General features: G+C 42.8%; 3 protein-coding genes across 5 annotated transcripts in view; 1 reads left to right on the forward strand and 2 right to left on the reverse strand.

Moving 5' to 3' along the window:
- The window catches only part of BLTP2 (bridge-like lipid transfer protein family member 2), a 23,996-nt gene extending 20,492 nt beyond the window's left edge, over positions 1-3,504 (reverse strand). Inside the window, exons 1-7 of one of the 2 annotated variants that reach the window (XM_077165306.1) lie at positions 3,334-3,504; positions 2,404-2,533; positions 1,816-1,865; positions 1,386-1,533; positions 1,099-1,217; positions 816-876; positions 438-627 (exon numbers count right to left, since the gene is read on the reverse strand). In XM_077165306.1, coding sequence (XP_077021421.1) covers positions 438-627; positions 816-876; positions 1,099-1,217; positions 1,386-1,533; positions 1,816-1,865; positions 2,404-2,533; positions 3,334-3,401 — 766 coding nt within the window. In that variant the 5' untranslated portion in view covers positions 3,402-3,504. Of the gene's footprint in view, positions 1-437; positions 628-815; positions 877-1,098; positions 1,218-1,385; positions 1,537-1,815; positions 1,866-2,403; positions 2,534-3,333 lie in introns of both variants that reach the window. The other variant, XM_077165305.1, reaches the window with a different exon arrangement.
- Positions 3,505-5,556: 2,052 nt separating this feature from the next.
- On the reverse strand, positions 5,557-11,481 carry SDF2 (stromal cell derived factor 2). Of its 2 annotated transcripts, XM_077165348.1 has the most exons (4): positions 11,017-11,481; positions 9,008-9,204; positions 6,462-6,492; positions 5,557-6,353 (listed from the first exon to the last, which is right to left on the reverse strand). In XM_077165348.1, exons 1-4 carry the CDS (start codon positions 11,165-11,167, stop codon positions 6,205-6,207), a joined length of 528 nt encoding a protein of 175 aa, XP_077021463.1. In that variant the 5' UTR covers positions 11,168-11,481; the 3' UTR covers positions 5,557-6,204. The 2 variants fall into 2 exon arrangements, with proteins under 2 accessions (XP_077021463.1, XP_077021462.1); XM_077165347.1 differs by having other exon boundaries at positions 5,557-6,492.
- SUPT6H (SPT6 homolog, histone chaperone and transcription elongation factor) overlaps positions 11,062-14,738 on the forward strand; it is a 31,475-nt gene continuing 27,798 nt past the window's right edge. The window contains exon 1 of the mRNA XM_077165307.1: positions 11,062-11,650. The gene's annotated coding sequence lies outside the window, so the exon portion shown is untranslated. The remainder of the gene's footprint in view (positions 11,651-14,738) is intronic.

A 14,738-nucleotide genomic window follows, 5' to 3' on the forward strand; every position in this document is an offset into this window, starting at 1 on the left:
CTAACATAAACACTAAGGTGAGGCAGGCTGGCACAATGGAAAGAATATGGACATCAGGGCCAAATAACCTAAACTCCATTTTTACTACTGCTAGCTGTGACTGCCATCAAGTTGCCTTATCTAAACTTCCTAGGATTTAGTTCCTTCATTTGTGAAGTGCTAGAGATTAAGTGAGAAATACATATAAAATATACAGTACAGTGCCTAATTCATGATAGGTCTCCATTATTTCTTAGTTCCTTCACTCACCACAAACAAATGCCCTCACTATTTCTTAGTTCCTTCACTTACCACAAACAAATGCCCTATCTCCTCTAGTTAGCTTCAGGGTCAAAGGCCATGGTGACTAAATGAGTACTGAAACTACTATTTTTTTCTACTTCCAAAATAACCCCTAAGAACAGGGTAGCCAAGAAGCTTAATGATTGGGGCTTTACCTGGACATGAGACAGGCCTGGGCACCAGGTTTTGCCCTTGGTGCAGCAGCTGACTATGGAAGAATCCTTCATGCAGTTCCGCATTGAGCGTCCACACGTCCACAGTGAGAGCCTTCAGTTGCCGACTGCTGATACCCACCTCTAGACACAGGTCCAGGGCCAATGAGAGCTCCACAAGGCAGGTATCCTCCTGTAGGGAGGATAAGCATCTAAGATATGTGTAGGGATTTGAGAAATTTGGGTCAAAATGTGGTGGTCCCTGAACATTGCTGTAAGGCACTCCCATTAGGACACAGAATCTAGAATATAAGCCCTAAGCTCCTTCATGTGTTACACCAAGGAGGGAATGAGACACTTGAATGACTATGATATACTCACCAACTGGCCACTCTTTAAAACTTTGCTGTTGATCCGACTTAGGCTCACCTGACAGTCTAGCCTGAGAAAGCAAAAACATTAGCACATTTGGCTCTTTTCCTTGTCATTTACCTCCAATCAAGCTGCACTCGCTGGAAACAACAAGGTAAGAGGAAGTGTCTAAGCTTAGCCTCTCCTCAAATTGCACAGAATGAACTCTTAGCATTTTGATAAGAGGCCCTGACATCCACCTACCCTGATGCAATTATGAAGCAAAGAAAATCCTCTTCTAACCAATGCTTACCTTTTCCCATCACTATCCAAAAGAAAACTGCTTCTACTGATCTGAATATGCCACAAAGATTCAGAGGTAGCCACCTTGAGGACCATGATGTTTATAGATTCAACATGAATGGAGAATAACTGGAAGGAAGAAGCAAGGATGAACTATGATAAATGCCAGGGCACCACCCTTTCTTTCTAGCTGAGCGCATTCTTAGGATTATGCCCCCCAAAACAGAAAAATCCATCCACAACTTCAAAGCCAGCCATCCCTACTACAGTCCAGGAAAGTGAGAGAAGTCATCTTACCTGACAGAAGATCTTCAATAAAGCTGGGCTAAAGGACAGCTCCTTTTGATCCACACCAGTGCTCTGGGAGAATGGGGCAGACAGGCCAGAAACCTTTTGTAGGTCTGTTCTGATCCGCACTTCCCCAAAGCACAATGCCACATAGTGTCTGCTAGAGAAGAGATCTCACTGTTACTAGGTCCATTCATTTCATAGCAGTCCCCTCCTGTCCTCCCTGGAAATATAGCTCAAATCACAGTGGAGAGTCTTACGGCAGCAGTTGTCAATGTCTGGCTCATAAAATAATAGCATGCAGGCTATTAGAGAGACTTCAGAAAGAACCAAACTCCCTCTTAGGAAGTTACAGAATTCTCTGTAGAAGAATTCCACTCACCAAACCCCAACCCCAAAATACACCCCAAGTGGCTAACTGAGGATATGAGATACTCACGGCAGATCATGGCTAAGGAGTTTGCTGGAAATCCACAGGCTATCAATTTCCTAAAACAGTGTGGGAGAAAGCTTTATACACTAGCTGCTAGGTAAACGATTAGCAGTTAAGCCAGAAAGAGTTCTGGGTCATAGAAGAGAAGAAAGTGCTATAAGGCTTTCCACTAAATACACTCTACTTCATTTTCACTAGCTTCTTTCCTAGTGCTCAGCACTGGGTTATATTGCTCCTCATGATGACATAAGTTGAACTTGCTTTTATGGGAATTTTATGTATTTCTCTTTTATGGGTATCCTGCCCTGTTTCCCCCTTAAATTAGAACAGTAAGTTCTTCTGTTTTCTCTGTTATCTTTCTTCTGTGCTTTCCTTCTGTGTGCCCTGGACACTCTCTGCCTTATATGCATTTTTAACTGACCAACTTGCATTAACCTCAGAGTTTCCACGCTAATTTTAAGACCACCTTGATAAAGAGACGGCAAGGCCAGGGTTAACTAGAAAAGCCACCCAAGGATTTTAAAAAAAAAGGAAACTAAAAGTTGAAATTCAGTTGAATCAACCCATATATCCAGGGAGTTTCCCAGGACTCACCGCTGTTTGTTGGTGCTGCTGAAACTTAAGACTGACATTATGGATCCAAAAAAAGCCGAACGAGCCAATTTTCAGCTCCGCCTGCAGCTTCTGCTGACACCACTTGGTGGCCAACTGGACCAAAAGCCACCTGCAAAAAACTCTCTGAGCTCATAGGACCCTCTCCCAATTATGGCTTCCCACACCCTTACTGGTCCTGGAAGGCCTTGCAAAGGGTCATGTACTGAAGCTTGACCTTCTGGGCAACTCTCCTGTCTTCCAAAACACCTCTCTGCCACACCCATTCAGCCACACTGATAATGACCCTAGCACCCGAAGGGCTCAAATTCTATCCTGTGAACTGAGAACAAAGAAAGCAATCCAGCAAAGAAGAAGGGAGAAGAGGCCTCAACATAGTCGAAGCAAAGGCAGACAGATGTTTCAGATGTGCCATCACAGGACTCCCCAGAGAGGGTCTCCATCTCTGCATCGCTCTCCAGGCAGGTGCCTCGAGAAGGAACTACCGACCCGGCCAGGCCAAATGCCACTGTCCCCTGGGCGGCCAGGCCTCCTGTTCCTGCTCCCCAGGACAAGGCTGCAAGTGCCCTTCGCGCTGGGTGAAGGGCACACTAAGGGGTGTATGGAGGGGGGAAAGGGGACCCCCCAGCCAGATCGCCTCCTCACAAACATCATATTAGGCCCCGCCTGCTCCTTCCTTCCCCCCATTCCCGGCCCTTCCGGGTCAGCCCAGGCCGTGCGTCCCAGCTCGACCCTCCCCTAGTCTCGCGCCCCTTCCTCAGCCCCTCCTTCTCCGCTTCCAGCGCGTTCTTCTCGCCAGTCCCCTCCCCCTCCCGCACTCCTCGTTCCGATCCGCACCCCGCCTCAGTCTCTCTTCCTCCTTCTCCCTCCACCACACCGCACCCCACCCCGTCATGACCGGAAGTCCCTCACCGGCCTAGGAAGAGAGCGCTGAGTGCAACTAGCAGCAAGGCCAACAGCACGGAGAAGAGGAGAGGCATCTGGCCCCGGCCTGGCTCGGCCTGGCTCCGGCCAGCCGTGCCGGGGACCCCCTCTGGCTTCGCACTGCGCCGCCGCGGGTCGACCGGCCGCGCGCAGAGCGCGAGGAGGCGTTGGCGCGGCGCCCCGCCCCCCACAGCTCGTCAGCCAGCCAGCTGTCTCCCTCCCCCGCCCCGCCCGGCACCCGCGATCCCGCAGGGCCGACCCGCTGTTTGCGCGAAGGAAAGGCGTGGCTCCGTGAGGCGAGGGCGGGGGCCCACGCGCCACATACCCGCCCCGCCCCCGATGCACAGTCTGGGAAGACTGTCTCAGGGACTTCTGGGCTCTGCCCCCGCGCCCCTGGGCTGGCGGTGTTCATTTAGACCACGGAGAGTTCCACTTTCAAAAACATTTCCCTGAGGTCTGCTTGGCCAAGGAAGTTATATCCCTAAGTCATATGAAGTAACATGTCGACCTTTATTCAGGGACCCTGTCCGAAAATTATTGAAGAACCAAGAGTTAATTAAACGACTTCAAAAGTCCCACTCATTCCATTCACAAAGGAAAAATCAATGAGTTCTTAATTCCCTGTTTGAATACTGTTCTGGTCAATTAATATGTATTGACCTACTGTGTGTGCTGCACCACTCTGGGCACTTTGTTGGAGAAGTTTAAGCATGTATATACACAAACCGGGTATGGGGGCGGGGGTGGGAAAAGCACAGAGAATATTGTTCTTGCCCTTCAGCAGTAGATTATTTGGGAAACAAACGTAATTGTATGAAATAGAGCTGTAAAATGAGGGAATTGGACAAAGGTCCCTTCCAACTTTGCAATGATGCTGTAAGCTCAATACCCAAATGAGGATCTACTCAAGTCAAAGAAATCCTGAGGACTTCATAGTATTATAGGGCACTTCATATTCCTTTGCTCGCAGATAACCTAATCTCCACAAATGTCCTTCAGGAATTCACTCAGCAACTCATTTTGGCTCCCTCAGATGAAGCACTATTTAAAGTTTTACCTGCATGTTGCTCAGTTCCTTCTCCTACTCCAACTGGTTCCCTTCTTTGTCCTTTTTCAGCCATTTCATTCCTGTCTAAGGGCTCCACCAATGATTGTTTCCAGGTCTTAACTTACTTCTCAAGCACTAACTTTGTTGTTCTCCTTGTACTCTGCAGCCTCCCTTCAGAGGAAGGTGCTTGAGGGGAAGTAAAAGTAGAGAGAGACAAAGTTTGGATACAAGTAAAGCTCTAAAAAGGGCTCGCCTTTCTGCAAACCCTCAGGGAGGACCAACACTTGGTGTAAATTTGTCCAAGGCAAGAAAAGATCCCTTGCAGCACATATCCCTACTCATATTCATGTTGTATAATCTTGTTTCCTTTTTTCAGCTAAGATTCTATCCCTTACTTGCTTATCTCCAAACTGCTACCACTCCTACTCCCAACCATTTCATAGCCTAAAATTTTGATTTAATCACCTGTCAACCTCTTTCTGGAGAGATCTCAATGCAACTGAAGAACAAAAAAGGGACAAAGATCGAACTCAACCAACTTATGGCCTCAATTTGCTGAGATCACAAGTCCATGGGAAGGAGAATAAGTCTTTAAGGCCACATTTGGGCACAGAGCTGATATTCCTTAGTGTTAAATGCTAACTCCTTAAATCAAATAGAAAAAAAAGTTTCTAAAAATAAAAAGCCCTCCTATTCACTTGAAATCCAGAGGATGGCAGCCATCTCTATTAACCTTTATTAAATTATAGAGATATGGGAGCAAACTTTTTAGAATTGACCTGCAGCGGAAAGCATGAAATAGGTAGGTGGAGGACAGAAGACGTTTTCTACACATCTTTTCAAAGAAAGGTATCCCTTTCTTTCTTATTCAAAAAAGGGATGGGTCTTCCAAGAGTTAAGTACAATTGTATAGCAAAAAGAACATAAATCACAAACAGCTAGGTTCCCATCCTAAAATTATTTACTAGCTTTGAGAATTCAGTTACTTAACTTTTCTGTTCCTCATTGGTAAAACTGTAGTATCTATCCTATAGTATTTTTGCCAAGATTACATTAGGTAAGATCTATGATACAGTATCTAGTATTTAGCAGACAATGAATAAGTATCAGTTCCTCTTCCTACCTCTACCCTTTTTCCCATCTACAATAACAGACTCAGAGTATAACATTGTGTTGGTTATTTATTAAGCTGTATTTCTGAAGGTCTTTAGCTGCACTTTGTAAAAGATCACATCTAATAAGGTGAGGTGCTTGAGGGGAAGTAAAAGTAGAAAGAGACAAAGTTTAGATACAAATAAAGCTCTTAAAAGTGCTCACCTTGAAAGTTTCCAGCATTTCAAAAGAGTACTAGCAATGATACTTAGGACTTAAACATTAAGCAGATCATGAAATGACACACCTGATAAATAACAAAAGAGTGACTAACAAATTCTTTTTATCATTTTGGAGAAAGAAAATAAGGGGAAACTCACACACATTAACAAACCATCAAGCCAAGCTCCTGAGGAATAAAAATTTCCTAGCTAGGAAGGATATCCTCCTCCGTTTATTTTGTATGAATAAAGAGCATATACCCTTACACCAGCAAATCCTATACTCAGAAAAACTGGCACAAGTCTGAGAGAGCAACCAATCTCTCAAGTTTGAAGGGGTAAAGTGTCCAAACACAGCTGGTTTTTTCAAAAACAAATTGTGCATTTTCATCTCAGTGGTGATACTGCCACTGCCCAGTGAGCCTGGGTGATCCCAGGGTGAAGCAGCAGCAGATGTCTATGAACACTGTGTGATGAGAATGGCTCAGGGCCTCAGACTCATAGCTCTGCATGAGGGGCTTCTGCCTTCAGCAACTCACTGGATTTCATGAAGATGCCTTCCATGGCTTTCCAGTAGTTGTTCTGGCTTGGCTGGGCCATGCCATGTACCTCCTTTTGCCCACTGATGGGACGACCATATTGTTCTCCTGTGACAGACAGCAGTACCTCAGTGGAAGAGTGTTTGAACCGCACCTCACCATCCCTCACCCAGTAGGGCCCATTACAGAGAACTGTCCAGTCATCCAGATAATCACCTTCACCTTCCTCACCAAAAGCACTCACCTCCTGAAAGACAAAGAGGGTGGCAATGTTAGCATGAGCTGACACATAGGTATGGAAAGGGGAAGGACACAATAGGAAGAAAAATAACACTACCCCAAAAATGAAAAATTAAGAGGTTTTCCAGGGTTGTTTTATAAAATACAATAGAAAAACTTGAAAAAATTTAAAAGATACAAAGGTCATGCAGTTGCCACAAAACTATGGTCCAAACACTCATTTTTCTATTAATCCTCTATTTGCCTGATGAAATACTTTCTATTACAGTCTTAAAATACTTTATAACTATTATTATTTCACTTTAAATATGTCTGCCTCATTCCCTTAAGTAGATTTTAAGTGACCCAGTAAAAACCAACAAAAGGTGGAAAGGGGATAGGCTCTGGAGACAGGCAGATCTGGGCTTGAATCTCAGTTTGATTTCTTCCTGTGTTACTCCTGCTCCTCTATAAAATGATGACAACATCATTTTATAAAATATTTGTGCAAATTGAGATAATAAATATGAATGAGCAAAACATACAGGTTCCCTATCTTCCACTCATCTTCTAGTTACATTTCCCTCAAGTCCAAATATTCAGAGTTTCTACCACTTGACCACCAACATGCTGTCGATTATTTTAGAAATATATAAGTTAAATACACACTAATAACTATATAATCTAAGATGATAAAAAGCAGTCATTTGGAAATGGAGTCTGTAACACTAGGCAAAAGGAACTGCTCATAAGCACTGTACTCTAATTGATAAAGTTATTTACTATAGAGGTACTGATTAAGAATTCTGATACTAGTATACACATATACTGGAATTGAGTAAGCAAATGGATAGTGAGTGTGAGAGCTAGTTTCTCACTGTTGGAGTGGGAATTTACAAACAAGCAAAAGAAGTAGGCTAGAATGATCCATGCAGCAATGGATTGGAGCTGGACACATCAGTAAGAACTCATGTCTAATTCACTATAGGTAAGATGGTTACATTTATAGAAACATTTACACGTATGTGTGTGTGTGTGTGTGTGTGTGTATATGTGTGTGTATGTATACACAGGTGAGAATACACTTATATTTCTTTGTTCTTTTAGCTGAGAAGACCTAAACAAAGATACCCTAGTAGGAACAAGCTCCCCTAGGGCCCTGATCTTGCTTTCTAATACCATTCTCCAATAAAAGGAAACAGGACTCCTTGGAGAAATTGCTGATTCTAGAAAAGGAATAGGAAATATACAGAAGAACTTGAGGCATCATATAGTGCCAGAAAGTAAGAAAATACTCAAAACAAACAAACAAAAACAAAACCCCACAATGATAGGGGTCTGTCAAAGTGACATGGGAACCAACTGAAAGGGCTCCCAATGACCAAAGCTGGCAATCTGAGCAACAAAATAGAGTAGGATTGGATTATAATGTAAAGTATAAAATATCCATGAGACCACACTGTTTTAAATAAGTGGCTGAATAAATAAGTAAATAAATAAATGGGAGAGTATCCAGAAGAATTCCAAACGAGTTATATAGATCGTAAACCTAAGAGGAGAAGCTCAATTCTCCCTTCCTTAGGTATGAATTGCACATAGTGACTTCCTTCCAAATAGTACACTATAAAAAGGGGAACAATAAAAACAGTAACTTTACAGGAGAAACCTGAGAAACATGAAATGGCACTTTACCTTTGTGGTCTTTCTCCCAAAAACCCATGAACCCAGTCTAATCACAAGAAAAATATTAGACAAATTTCAATCAAGGAGCATCCCATAATATAGTAACCAGGACACTTAAAACTGTTAAGGTCATCAAAAACAAGGAAAGCCTGAGAAACTGCCACAACAGAGTAGACTAAGGAGACAGGCTGATTAAATGTAATGTGGTATCCTGGATGGGATCCTGGAACAGAAAAAGACATTAGGTAAAAACTAAGGAAATCTGAATAAACTATGGACTTTAGTTAATAATAATGTATCAATATTGGTTCATTAACTTAACAAATGTACCATAGTAATGTTAAGATGTTAATAGTAGAGGAAACTGTGCACAGGGGGAGAAATAGTCATTAAGACGTCCACATACCCTGAAGGCTCAAGGCTTAAATAAGTGGCACAATACCGAATTCATTTTCCTAATATGGAGGTTGCCAAAGGTAACCCTATAGAACGCTACCTCATAACAATGGTGCCACAGTTAGTTCACATTATTAAAAAACAATCATCATTTTTATTGTGAGCATGGAAAACACTGGGTTTCATTATTACATTATTACACATTACAACAGGATTTATCAGAACTTACAATATACTTATTCTGTTTTTCCTTTCTATTTCTTGATTTGATCTAGATATAAAGTCTCCCTTTTGACCAGAAACAATTCTCTTTACACTTAAGAAAGAGACAGAGTCATTTCTCCAAGTGTGCATAAAAGAGAACATCTTCACCTGGAAAAGAAAGAACTAAGAACCAGAAGATCAAACAACAACCCAACTGAGTAATGTTTAAAGCAGAAATGATCCACTGGATGCTACCTCACCTGGTTTCCAGAAAGAGGTGAAGTGAAGTGGTGACTATGGAGATTTCGACCAGTGTTGACATGTGTCAGCCGGATGGGCTGGCCACATCTGATGGGGGTTCCCCTCTCACACACTGTGGCAGTCTTGCCCCGTATCCTCCAATAACTATTGCTGTCATCCACAGAACTTACACCCGTCACTGACTGTTGCCCACTACCTACAGTCAAAAAAAGAATGGAGAAAAAAAAAAAAGAAGGAGAATGAACTCAACCTGACCCTTCTCTTTCCTATGGACAGTACTGTGTTTTATGTCATAAATAGGTATAGAAGAACAGGGAGGAAACATTATGCTTTGTAATATTTTTTCTTCTAAAACATTAAACTATGAATACTAAATACATTAATAAAGTATTAGTTATTGTATGATAAAACTATACTTAAGAATATGTCCTTTTAAAAAATTTCAAGAATTTGCACCAAAGAGCATTAGATACGCAAATATACGTGTTTTTTGGAAGCACTGGCAGTGCTTACCTTTATATATGAACCTGTATAGCCCCTAGTATATGCCATGTGTCTAATCACATAATTTTAACATGTTTGTAATATTATTCAGTGTTAAGTGTATATTACAATAAAAATTATCACATTTCACAATTAAAACGAGACCACTTTTTGCTGTCAACTTTAATCCAAGCAGCCATTACAGCTCCAAAACTCCCATGAATGGTCTATCAATTTATTATGAAAGTATTTTTGAGTCATCTAAATTTAGATAATGCTGCCTCAAAGTGGTATAATTCTACAGATTAAAAGGTACTGCACTAAACATATAGCTACAAGTTTAAAACAACAACAACAAAAACAAATGATCATTATTAGCTACAGGTTGCTAATGTGTACTGAGCACTTACTAGATGCTAGGCACCAACCCAAACCCTTTGCCTGAATATTCTTATTTGATACAAGTATTTGTTTCCTGAGCTAGGTACCCAAGGTCACATAGCTCCAAGAGTCAGGACTGGGGTTTGAACACAGGCAGCCTGATGCTCCACTCCACCACATGGCCTCCCACAAGCCATTTTTCCTCGTCCAATTTTATATTCTGTCAAGTTCCCCAAAGCAGGCTGTTCTCAAATAAACTCCAGAGACATCTTCTTTCCTAGACACCATTTGCTACCCAATTCTTTGAAGGTATCCCATATTTCCCAAGACTTTTCTCTGATACTCCTTCCTTTCTTAGTTACTAGCATCATCAGTCATCCAAGACCAAAATCTGACAATCATCTTAGATTCCTCTTGCGCCTCACTTGCTAAATTCTTCTTTTTTCGTCTACTTTTGTTTTCTTGTACTTAGCTTGACTTGTTCACTACCATATTTCCTGTATCTAAGCACCTAGTATTAGCTCATCAAATCCATGCAGAATCAATGAACCCACAAATAACTGATTAATGAGCATTTAAATTTTATGGTAAAAAGCCCTCTAATCAGCTTCCTCTTCAATTCCTGTCACTGCTTTAGTTTAAGTTCTTTACAAGGAGAGTAAGATCCAAGCAAAAAGGGGTCAAAGGGTAGGAGTTGAAGAAGTATAACATGCGAAAGAGCTGGGAAGACAGCAGGTTATGGTCAGAAAGTGCGCTTTTGGCATTCAAGACTTCAAAAATACAGGACTTATTTCTATCTACATTTCTGTAATATCTACGTTTCTGTCTTTAGCGCACTGAGTGATGCCAGCCTAGAATAGCTGAAAGTAGACTTTGAAATTGGACAGATTTAGATCAAAACCCGCCTCTGCCGTTCACTAGCTGCAAGGCTTTGAGCAAGCGATTTAATTTCTCTTGGTTTCTTTATCTGTAAAATGAGAATAACAATACTATCTACCTAACAGAAATTTTAAAAATTGAAAAACTATGATTAAGATGCCTTTAGCCAATTAAGTTTTACCGAATCTCCAGACCCTCCTCAGATTTTCTCTAGGCCCCACTCCCTCCGGAGCCTACCAGAACCAAACCCGGTCCCCCGCAGTACCTGACCCATAGCGCACGTCATGTGAGTGGAGCCGGACGTTGTGGCGTGTATTAAGTAGCTTCACCACAGACCCGCATGTAACAACAGCCAAACTGGACGCTCCCACAGCGCCCCACAAACCCCCGAACAGCAACAGTGGTACCACAGCCATCCTGGCTGAACTCCGAAGCCCCTACTCTTAGAAGACCCGGCCCCTCCCCGGAACCGGATGCTGCAGGCAGAAACACTGAAAGGAGGAAGTGAAGCAGTCCGAGGTTTGGTCTTTATGGTTCCTTTGGCTAGAGCGGCCTGAGAAACCGGCCGGACCTGGTTGCTTTCGATCTCCTCGCCCCGTTTCCGGGGCTCTGTGACATTTGCTTTCCTGAACCGCTTCTGCTACCTTTTTCCCCGCTTTCCCCTGGACAAAGGCCCCAAGATCCCTGCGGGAAAAGGGAGCAAGAAATGGCCAACCCACTCCCAATGACAGGGAGCCGGAAGTGACGTAGCACGTTGACGCAGCAGCGGCGGCGGCGGCGGTGGCGGTGGCGGTGTAGGGGCCGTGCTGTGGGTCCGTACTATCCTTTACCAGTCTCGGTTCGACGACTCCATTTTCCTCGGTGGGGACTTACCGCTCCGGAGAAGCGGCGGGAGCCAGGTAAGTAAAGCCCGGACTGGAGAGCGGGTTTCTCGCATGGGTCAAGTGGGGAACCAGGCCCCTAGGGCCTGGTCTCCTAAGGGCAGAGGCATTGGAAAGACGTATGCGGGAAGAAGGGGCGCCTGGCCTTCTCTGTTCCATGAAGAAGGAGAGGAAGGAAATCTGGGTAGCTTTTCAAAATCTTAAGGTTTTTCCCAATCCGGTAGCACCGGGAACCTGTGAATTGGGGTGGCCTGTTGAACCAACAGGCTTGCTGGTATCCCGTCCTTCTCTCTGAAGCTTCTGAAAACTGGGCCACGCGAATGGAAGCTCCTGAGCTGGGATTAGATGATCTAATTGTTTGCTCTGGGGATGTGAATCCTACAGAGCCTTCAGTAGTTAAGCCATTAGGCTAAAGGCCATGCCAAATTTCAGCTTTTCTCGTGTTTTTGAAGCATAAAATTAGAACCTCTTGAGGGTGTTTTCATCATTTAACCTTTTCTAAAGACTGTACCTAAAGTCTTTTTAGACTGAAGCTCGTCCATTCTCCATTGACTCATTTCCTCAAACATTTGCCAAATGCCTATGAGGAGCATCAGAATAGAAAGTTAAAACTGTTTCTTCTTCCATTTTCTATCTTCCTCTCCAGACACCTTGAACCATTTGGGGCAATTCATTTCTCTGCATTGTAAGAACTGATACTTATTTTTCTTTAAGGGGAGGCCTTAAGGTCTCTGCAAATGCTTGGTGGGAATTCACTGTAGTGTCGGAGGTAGTAAGGTCTTATTAAGCTGAACTGTTGCTATTAATGAACATGAAGTGTAAATAACATTGTTTGGTAATTTGGTTAGTTTCTTTGTGAGGGGGTGATGGGTAGGAGGGAAGCTTAGTTCCACTGTTTGTCTCAGAGTTACCAGTTTGCAAGTTTTCGTTGTATTACTTACAAAAGCATGGTTATGCCCTGATCAGCTGTGAATGTAGGGCCTTTTATTCAGTTCGCCTGTGTGGCTGCTAGATTAGATTTAACATATTACCATTATTCCTTAAGGTTTTAACCTCATCAAGAGATTCATCACACTAGGAAGTAGTGAGGTCTGGAGAGACTCATTAAAGATCTCCCTCCTAAGCCCTCCTTCTCAAGAACGGAGACCTAGCTAGTGTAGTAGAAACATACCATCTTTGAAAGAAAATAAATTTGCCTTTGCTTCTATATTCTTGGTCTCAATAAATGGCATCACCATCAGAAACTTACGTATAATTCTTGGATCCTTCTTCTCCATTATTCCTCAAATATGCTCAATCACCAAATCATATTGATTTTTCTACCTCCCCATAGAAATCTTTTCCTGTTATCACACAATTATATTCTAGATCCCTCACTACCATCCCACACTTTTGACTGCCCTTCATAGCCAGACTTCTGTCTGTGCCAATTCAACTTTCTAGTTACTCCTCAGTCTACTCCATTCTGGCTTCTTTTCTGAATACTCTGTTGAAATTGCTCTTGTCAAGGTCACCAGTAATTTCTGTGTTGCCAAATCCAGTGGATACTTTGTTTTTGTTTTCTTCAGTTTCTGAGACATTCAATATAATTAGTTACTCCTTTCTTGACATGCTATCCTTTCTAGAACATCTCACTCTTGGATTTTCTCTATTTCTCTGGTTGCCTTTTCTCTGTCTCCTTTCTTAGCCTCTTTGGTTCTCTACCTAATGTCTAAATGTTGACATTCATTCAACATTTCAGCCTGTGTCCTATTTTCTATGTACATGCTTTCTTTAGGTGATCCAGTTCCATGACTTCAGTTGCCATCTGAAAAGTGGCAACTCTTACATTAAATCTCTGGCCCAGCCCTCTCTTCCCCATGTTCTAGAATCATACATCAGATTTCTTACTTGATAACTCCATTTGGATGTCTCTTAGACATCTCAAACCTAACATACCCAGATGAAAATTTGGGTATCCCATGCTTCTAAAGCTGATCTACCCCATCTCCTAAGTGACGCGCCCATCCGTATGGATACCAGAGCCAGACCTCTGGGAATCATCTTTGATTCTTCTCCCTCACTTCCTACTCCCCCCCCCCCCACACACACACACAAGTACTTGAGAAAGTCCTGTCACTTCTACCTCCAAAATATATTTCAAGTCTGTCTTCTGTTCTCCATCTTCACTACCACCAACATACTTCAAGCCACTATTATCTTCTGCCAGGGTTACCTCAAAGCATCCTCAGTTTTCCCTGCTTCCATTCAAATTCTCTTCCATTCCATTTTCTGTGCAGGAGGATCATGGCAGTTCAGGTCATGTCATTTCTCTGTTTAAAACTATTCCAGTGGCTTTTTGTGACCTTCATGACCCTACTTGAACTATCCTCCCTCTTACATTCTGCCTGCCTTCATCATAGTCTAGTGACACTGGCCTTAGGACATCACCTATCATATACCCAGTTTTGCCCACCTTTTCTAGGGGGAACCTCCTCCCCTGGCTCAGCATGCCACATTCTACCCATTCTTCGCATCTTAGTCTAAACTTAGCCTCTCAGAAATGTCTGCCCTATCTAGGTAGCACCCTGTTTATTTCCTTAATAGCACTTGTAGGAAAGTTTATTTATTTGTTTGTGGTTTGTCTCCTGCATCAGAATATGGGTATCCTAGGTGTAGGGACCTTGTCTGCTTAATACATGCCTGGCACATAATAGTTGAATTGGCAAGTAAGTGAATCATTTCTCTGTTTAAAACCCTACAGTAACTTCCCAGCACCATTAGAGTAGGGTCCAAGATCTTTAACTTACCCTCCAAAGGTTCTTATGATTTCACTTTCAACTCAGTTGTGAACCTTCCTCTCCCCAGACTGACCCTCTCTATGACTCCCCCAGGACATGGTAGGCCTTTTTCTGGGCACACTTTTCAGCACCAGCAGTCCCCCTACCATCTCCAAACCAGCTCCTTCTTTTAGCTAACTCCTCTTCACTCTTTAGGTCCTTATTTAAAGTCATTTCCTCAAAAGCCAGATTCAGTTTCCCTGTTATACTCTCTCTTGATATCCTTCATCAGTTCTTTAAAGACCTGTACTTCAAGATCAGTGGCCAAATTAGGGTACACCCATTCA

Source organism: Tamandua tetradactyla, chromosome 6 (assembly GCF_023851605.1).
Source record: "Tamandua tetradactyla isolate mTamTet1 chromosome 6, mTamTet1.pri, whole genome shotgun sequence".
NCBI classification, from domain to species: domain Eukaryota; kingdom Metazoa; phylum Chordata; class Mammalia; order Pilosa; family Myrmecophagidae; genus Tamandua; species Tamandua tetradactyla.